Source organism: Clytia hemisphaerica, unplaced genomic scaffold (assembly GCF_902728285.1).
Source record: "Clytia hemisphaerica strain Z4C2 unplaced genomic scaffold, Clytia hemisphaerica genome assembly, whole genome shotgun sequence".
In the NCBI taxonomy this organism is placed as follows: domain Eukaryota; kingdom Metazoa; phylum Cnidaria; class Hydrozoa; order Leptothecata; family Clytiidae; genus Clytia; species Clytia hemisphaerica.
In genome coordinates, this window is record NW_027104107.1 from 411,880 (window position 1) to 420,594 (window position 8,715).

At 39.7% G+C, this 8,715-nt stretch overlaps 1 protein-coding gene across 1 annotated transcript; it reads right to left on the bottom strand.

Moving 5' to 3' along the window:
- Positions 1-557: 557 nt before the first annotated feature.
- Positions 558-2,996, bottom strand: LOC136813284 (neurofilament heavy polypeptide-like). The gene is made up of 2 exons (XM_067069795.1): positions 2,811-2,996; positions 558-2,352 (listed from the first exon to the last, which is right to left on the bottom strand). The coding sequence occupies exons 1-2, from the start codon at positions 2,893-2,895 to the stop codon at positions 689-691; spliced, it is 1,749 nt and encodes a 582-aa protein (XP_066925896.1). The 5' UTR covers positions 2,896-2,996; the 3' UTR covers positions 558-688.
- Between the last annotated feature and the right edge of the window lie 5,719 nt (positions 2,997-8,715).

The following is an 8,715-nucleotide window of genomic DNA, read 5'->3' on the forward strand; positions in this document are numbered from 1 at the left end:
GGACTTCAAACTCAATGGATAATACTTAATACATACAATTTTATTTAAAGCCTTAGAAAGGGGCTGAGTGTAATCTTCGGTAGGCTTAAATGGCCAAAATGTTTTTCAATTTTTTTTTGAAGAAATCCCTGAAACGGTCAAAACCTATATTCTACTACCTACATTTCCTGATAGCGTCACCAGCAGACCTGGCTTAAAAGAATGCACGTGAGTTGAAACGTGCTAATTAAAAATTTGATGGTTTTATGGGCTTCTTTTCGTTGATTACGAGATATTTGGGTTTAATATTTTCGGCTTATCTAAGATATTGTGAAATGTTCATTCATTAGCCTATGTTTCTTCAAGATTAAGCCTTATTTTGTATATGTCCCATGTCTCATAATTTAAGCCAAACTTCGGCCATAAGTTACAAACACAAGAATTTTGACAACTAATTTAAAGATTTTTATAAAACGGTGTCGCCGTAAATGACTGAAGCCGAAATCAAAAAGAAAGTTAACATTAATTCAATCAGTCAACAAATCTAAACTTTCAATCAAACAGAACCGAGTAAAATGTTTTAGTTTCATTAGCATTTCCATATTCTTTTCAAAAGAGACAAATTTTAGTAAAATAATTTGAGTTTAGTAAACATTAACATTAACAATAACGTTCCTTTTTTCCGTTTCAGCAGAATTGACTTTGTGATTCAAAGATTTTTCGTCTCCACCTTGGACGAACGACTTGGGTCCTTGAGCGTCTCCACCTTGGACGAACGATTTGGGTCCTTGAGCGTCTCCACCTTGGACGAACGATTTGGGTCCTTGAGCGTCTCCACCTTGAACGAACGATTTGGGTCCTTGAGCGTCTCCACCTTGAACGAACGACTTAGGTCCTTGGGCGTCTCCACCTTGAACGAACGACTTGGGTCCTTGGGCGTCTCCACCTTGAACGAACGACTTGGGTCCTTGAGCGTCTCCACCTTGAACAAACGACTTGGGTCCTTGAGCGTCTCCACCTTGGCCGAACGACTTGGGTCCTTGGGCGTCTCCACCTTGGACGAACGACTTGGGTCCTTGGGCGTCTCCACCTTGGCCGAACGACTTGGGTCCTTGGGCGTCTCCACCTTGGCCGAACGACTTGGGTCCTTGGGCGTCTCCACCTTGGACGAACGACTTGGGTCCTTGGGCGTCTCCACCTTGGACGAACGACTTGGGTCCTTGGGCGTCTCCACCTTGGACGAACGATTTGGGTCCTTGAGCGTCTCCACCTTGAACGAACGACTTGGGTCCTTGAGCGTCTCCACCTTGGACGAACGACTTGGGTCCTTGGGCGTCTCCACCTTGGACGAACGACTTGGGTCCTTGGGCGTCTCCACCTTGGACGAACGACTTGGGTCCTTGGGCGTCTCCACCTTGGACGAACGACTGGGTCCTTGGGCGTCTCCACCTTGGACGAACGACTTGGGTCCTTGGGCGTCTCCACCTTGGACGAACGACTTGGGTCCTTGGGCGTCTCCACCTTGGACGAACGACTTGGGTCCTTGGGCGTCTCCACCTTGGACGAACGACTTGGGTCCTTGGGCGTCTCCACCTTGGACGAACGACTTGGGTCCTTGGGCGTCTCCACCTTGGCCGAACGACTTGGGTCCTTGGGCGTCTCCACCTTGGACGAACGACTTGGGTCCTTGGGCGTCTCCACCTTGGACGAACGACTTGGGTCCTTGGGCGTCTCCACCTTGGACGAACGATTTGGGTCCTTGAGCGTCTCCACCTTGAACGAACGACTTGGGTCCTTGAGCGTCTCCACCTTGGACGAACGACTTGGGTCCTTGGGCGTCTCCACCTTGGACGAACGATTTGGGTCCTTGAGCGTCTCCACCTTGAACGAACGACTTGGGTCCTTGAGCGTCTCCACCTTGGACGAACGACTTGGGTCCTTGGGCGTCTCCACCTTGGACGAACGACTTGGGTCCTTGGGCGTCTCCACCTTGGACGAACGACTTGGATCCTTGGGCGTCTCCACCTTGGACGAACGACTTGGGTCCTTGGGCGTCTCCACCTTGGACGAACGACTTGGGTCCTTGGGCGTCTCCACCTTGGACGAACGACTTGGGTCCTTGGGTGTCTCCACCTTGGACGAACGACTTGGGTCCTTGGGCGTCTCCACCTTGGACGAACGACTTGGGTCCTTGGGCGTCTCCACCTTGGACGAACGACTTGGGTCCTTGGGCGTCTCCACCTTGGACGAACGACTTGGGTCCTTGAGCGTCTCCACCTTGGACGAACGACTTGGGTCCTTGAGCGTCTCCACCTTGGACGAACGACTTGGGTCCTTGGATGTCTCTATGCAGAAAGTCGTTTAATGCGTCCACTGTAAGAAAAAAATAGAAATCGCAGAGTATTACTCGAGAATTAAAGTAAACTATAACATAGTTTTCACAAACACGTTCCCTAGAGTTCACTTGGGACTGCTTAAACTTCTTAATGACCTTAATCTTTTTTAGTCTAAGATTTAAAAAGGGGAGAAATAGAAAAATTCGCTGCATGAAAACTAAGACAGTACTAGATTCAATCAGTCATTGCTAAAGTGGCGCAAATCTTAGGGCTTCATTTTTTCTTGCTTATGGGAGTTTCAAGATTCCTCTCTAAGCCTTTCGGGCTTTGAATAATATTTAAGTGGCTTCAAATCTTAATTAGAAGATACAGATCTAATAGCCTTCGGCTATAACTTACTGAAAAGAGCTATCATAGCCAGGTTTAAAAAGTTTTAAAGTTTGAGAATGTCACATAGAGTGAAAGAGTAAAGAACTGAAAAGTTTTTCAACTTACGTAAATCTTTATCGCTGATAGCCTTCGCATCTGAGGTAGAAATCACTGCAATAAGCAAAATAGCCATTACGAAAAGTTTTTCCATTTTGTTGAAAAGGTTAGAGATTCTTCGCCTAAACGTCTCTTGTATAGATTTCTCACCCTCTTGAAAGTATGTACTATGTTAACTTTACTTTTGACTTTTATAGTCTTCGAATCAAGCTTTGATATTCTCAAGACATTTTTTTACAACAATTAACGACATTAATAGTGCTCCCAAGGGGTGGTCTGATAGATGTTGTCAAAAACTTTATATACTTTAGAGAATTGTTAGCGGTATTTTGTAGCACTATTATATTAAAATGAACAGACAACATTCCACCAAGTCTCATGGGATTTAACAAACAGCTGAATATTAATCAATGACCTTGTTTGCATGAATAGTTATTTTTGCAGGGAAAAAGTCCGGGAAGGATACTTGGACAGAATGGGTACCGGGAATGTGCGAGCCATAAGGGTCTCTTTTTTAAACCGTCGAAAATTTCTTAAAGGGGTACAAAATAACGAAATTGACTCCCTCAAAGGTTTATAAAATTTATGTAAGGTGTGTAAAACTTATTGTTAACTTTTAGCTAAAAGTTGGAAAAATAGTCTCTCAATGGGTTGCAAAAACATCGAATTTTCAGTCTCCCAAAGGCTCGATTCTCGAACTTTCCCACGGACATACCCGTCACCTCGCAAACACCTTGTACCCCCTCCCCCGGGGGGAGCGAGTGCATGGTTTTGAAATCTCAAATGAATACCAAAGGAATCAATTCTTTTCGAAAATGAATGTAAAAATATTATGTACATGTAGCTTATGACTAGTCCAAACCTCTGTGATACCCCTATGACGGGGGGGAATCGGAATCGGCCTTTTTTAGGACGGAGTGGTGGAATTTGATGTAAATTTCGTCGGAATTTCGGAAATTGCTATATCTGACGAAAATCAGACAATTTTAGTTTTGAAAAACGAAATTTACCAAAATATTTTCCGGAATTTTAGAGTTTTCAGGCTTAAAACTCAAAAATTTTAAAAAATACAGATGCTTCAAAGATATTGGATGTTCTTATAAAAAAATATTTATTTATTGTCATGTGTGTGATAGATTTTATTAAAGATTGCCAGCTTATAATCAATGAATTAGATAAGCTGTGATTTCCTATCCAGAATATAATCCATTATATTGACAGGTTTGGCTAAGATTTCAACGTGATTATCAACAAATCTTTTCTCTACTGGCCAGATACCAGAGCCAGTAGCCAGATGGAATAATCCTTATAGCTAATCAAAAATTGATGTACATGTATATAATTTAGCGTTAATGAGCCAAACAAATTAGTAAATGAATTAATTAACGTCATGGAAACGCGCCTCGTTAAATTGAAACAAATGGTTCATGAAAAAAAATTCAGATTTTTGGAGACAACATTGTTTCGAAAAAAAGAAGGTTTGGAAATCAGTTTTTCTTCTTTCTTTTCCCATCTGCTACGCGAAAAAAACTCCACCATAAAAAGTCGTTAATTTTTTTGTGTTTTTTTGTTTATCTCGCTCGCGTCAATTCTCGATAAGGAAATATAGGATGGTCCAAGAAAATTTCAAACCTGCTCCTCCTACTGGTTAAGCCTCTCTCACAAAAAAAATCTAATGAATCATTAACAGATAATTGTGATTGGATAATAAAAAAATAAAACAATATAATCTTTTGTATTTTCACTCAATTTTTGATTAACTGGCTCGTGCCCTTATAATGAAGCAAAAATTTCCATATAAAAATCTTGATAAAACTTGTGAAATCGATTTACTTTGATATTGGTACGCAGTGAAACGGAACAAATTTTTTTGAGGTTCTAATATTTCATTTTGCAACTCGTTTGATCGAAACTGCGTATAATTTCGTTGTAATAATCTTCCATACATAAGTTATTGTATCAAACATTGTCAAGATGGCGTCAGAAAATTTTTCGATTCAAAAGCTTCTAAATCTTAAAAAGGAAGAAGAAGAAGATACAGACACAACTACGAAAGGTATTTTTCGAATTTATCTGTTTTATTGACATCTATGAATGACCATTTAAAAAAAATTTCAGCCAAGATTGGAGACAAAACCACCCCTTTAAGGGTCATTGTTAGGGACAATCTGGAGTTTTTACAAGCTCTTATTTGATTTGGTTGTTCGTTAACATGTAGTAAAAACAATTTGTTACTTTTTCTAAAGAACATGTCTTCTTTATTACTCAAATGACCAATTAGTGAAGTATCTTCTAAAAACTCCAGCTCATCCCCATGGTTAACTCAAATGGTACATAAGCTGTGGCGCTCCTAGGCCCTAGTTCTTTTTTAATGCTGATATCCAGTCAAAAAAGAACGCGGTTTATATTCATGATATGCACCATTGCAACGTCTTCTGACATTACATCATGGACCCAATAGTTGATTGGTTGTAAGGAAGGACCTAAAATCAGTAAAATCAATCAATACGTCACTTGTAACCACTCAGTTGTTGGGCCCGTGGAAGCCATTTTAATGGTGCATATCATGAATACCATCTTCTCGGTTGGTAATGACCGTCTATTCGATTGTCTGCTTCTTGAGATCTGTCCAACATTTGACACCAGAAAAGCATTTTTACTATACTAGATCAATATTATTAGCATAATTAAGCTCAAAACGCTAGAACAGTGTTAACGATTTAAGACCAGCTCTTATAATGTCTGGAATATGCTATTTGATAAAGCTACAATCGGCACCGAAATATTTGGCACAAATGGGCAATTCCCTCAAAGCTTTTAAAACCGCAAGTGATTATTGAGAGCTTTAAAGTAAGGTTAGAAAGAAGAGTTTTAACTCTAAGTTTTAACGTTGAACTTGAGACTTACGACCTTAGGATCTCAGGATCTCAGGATCTAAAAGCTCAAAAATGTTCTAAAATGGTTGAAATATAGCCTGGAAGCCACTTCACCCATCCCAAATCGAAAAATCCCCTTAAACAAAATGAAAGTACTGAAATTGCAATTCTCGCCCGAGCTTTAAATTCTGAAAAGCGTTAATTATATACCTAAAATTGCCAACATAATTCGGCACTGATTGAAGTTAAAAAAATCTTGCGCTATCTCGACTTGGCCCTGAAATTTAGAACCGGATAAAAAAAGGCCACGGTTCTCCAAAAAAAACTAACTTTTCTAAACAAGTTTTAGTGTCAAATGCCAAAAGCTTATAAATGGCAAATCTATGCGTGATGGTTTGGGCTATTAAACAGTATTGACTATAAGTAGTATGAGTTCCTGTTATTCCACTACTAACAGAGGTTATGAAAAAAAATTTTGACCGATGGAAATGTGTGGACACCCTCCGGAAAATGTGGGAAAATGGCAAAATTTGGTAGGAAAATTGAGTGAAAATTTGCAAAGTAACCCTCGCAAAACTTCTGTTCATACCTTAAAGTGAGGGTGGACGAACTTTAACTCTTTAATTTAAGTCTTTCACGAGTGAGTTCTTTTACCACCTGGAAATTTTAGAATGACTTTATTTTTACCCCCTGAAAATGAAATAAAAACTCTCCTTTAGAACTCCTGGGAATTCTACTGGGCTTAGCCCCTGGAGATGTTCGTCCACACTATGGATATGAAATGGAATGACCCAATGCGTGAAGATAACTATCCCAATTATTATGAAGATTCTTCAAAGAAGCTTAATTTACCCAATCTAAAAGAACTTGTTTTTATATTCCTCTTCTATCAGCAATGGCGAATCAAGTCAATTATATTGGAAATAAAGTTTCCTGATGAATTTTGAAACGATGCCTTTTCTTTTATAAGAGCAAACTATGTAATGAACACAAGGCTTTGATGGCCAAAATATTAAGAACATTTTGGTGCTTCGCAAACTCGAAAACACCGAATTTAAAAAAAAATAGACATTCACAAAATGGTGAAAATAAGAACAATTTATGAACATTTTTAGCCTTCTAAAAAATAAAGAACATCTGTAGGCTTCAAAGATTTTGGATGTTCTACTAAAAAAAACGTGTATTCTTGGAAGTATACTTGAAAATATTCTTCTTGAGGTTTATCCTATACCACTGTTTTTTGTTCCTGTTTCGCGTTTCAGTCACAAATCTAATCTATTGAGTCTTTATGATAATAAATTATAATGAATATTTCATCAAAGAAACCCTCTCCTTTGTCTTTTTCTCTAGGGTTCTTTGGGTCAAGCTGGAGTTTTTAAAAGATACTTACAAATCAGAGATGCTTTGAGCATAGAACTTTTTCCTATCGTATACAGTAGAATTGATTTATAAAATACAGAACAGATAGGAGGTAAATAAAAGATAAATACCTCAAGCGTCCACAACACTTCGGACTTTTGGGGGAGTAGATACTTTGGAGAGTGTTGGCGCAGTTCAACTCGGGACTTCGGGACCTCGGGACTTGGGGGAGTAGATGCTTTGGAGAGTGTGGGCACAGTTCAACTCGGGACTTTGGGACCTCGGGACCTGGGGTTGTAGATACTTTGGAGAGTGTTGTTATAGTTCAACTCGGGACTTCGGGACCTCGGGACCTGGGGTTATAGATACTTTGGAGAGTGTTGCTACAGTTCAACTCGGGACTCCGGGACCTCGGGACCTAGGGTTGTAGATCTTTTGGAAATAATATTGATATAGTTCAACTCGGGACCTCAGGACCTCGGGACCTGGGGGTTTTGGTTTTTTTGGGTGAAGAGAACATACCGGGACCTCGGGACCTGGGCTGTTTAATTTTTTTGGAGAGAATATTGATATAGTCCAACTCGGGACTTCGGAAGTTGGGGTTAGAGAATTTTTTGGAAGTATAACATATCGGGTGTGCTTATTCCGTAAAATACACACAAAGAAAATCGCATCCCAGCTTGTAAAAACTCCAGCTCATCCGTTTCTTTTGGGGAAAATCAGGAAATGTTAGAAAACCTTGAGTTAATTTAGGGCTTTTAGTCCCATTCAGAGTGACTTTTTTGAGTAATTTGGCAAAGCAATTAGAAAATAGATTCCCTTCGATTGGAAATTTTAAAAACTCTGCATTAGTTTTTAAAGCAAATTTCTGCTCTCATACTTCTCATCCTAGGGAACGCAGGAGCCTCCCGGTTATTCAAACCCCTGCTAGGGCCCTACTAATTTGGATTAGGCCTGGATTCGGCTAATTTGAAGTCTTTTTCCTTGAAATTCCACGGTGAAATATACAGCTCAAAATTTAATATTGGAATATCGTAGAAAAGAAAACCAAACTTTGCTTGATGAAGAACAGTCTCAGCATAAAGGGACTTTTTTGTACTGTTGCCCCGGTAGGACACACCCAGCAACAACTGATCATTTAGCCCTTTTTTATGATAACGGCACACATACTTAGAAGGGGGGTACGGTATTTCGGAATTGCGGAAATCGACCCTTTTTTCTTCGGAATCTCGGAAATCGGGCAAAATTCCTTCGGTATTTCGGAATTCTGAAATTGTCTCGGTATCGGAAATCCATGAACTTTGGCTTCGAAATTTCGGTATTATAAAGTTTGTATCCCCCTTTTTCGGAATTTATACATGAAAAATCAAATTTGAAGAAAAATTTGTCAAAAGGAGGAAAAATACCCAAAAAAACGGTATCGGGATTGCAAATATTTTTTTACGGAATTTCAGAAATCGCAAACCCTGTACGCCCCCCCCTCCATTTAGGAACTTCATAGAAATCTTATTCTCGCGACAGCAGTGGTATCCACAATGGAACGTTTGATGGACGAAGAAACGACGTTATATGCTTGTAGTGGTATAATACGGTGGCCGTAAATCGATTTTTCTCTTTTATAAAAATTCAACGTCATATATCACACAAAAGAACTGTAAAAATTCTGAAGTATTGATGCA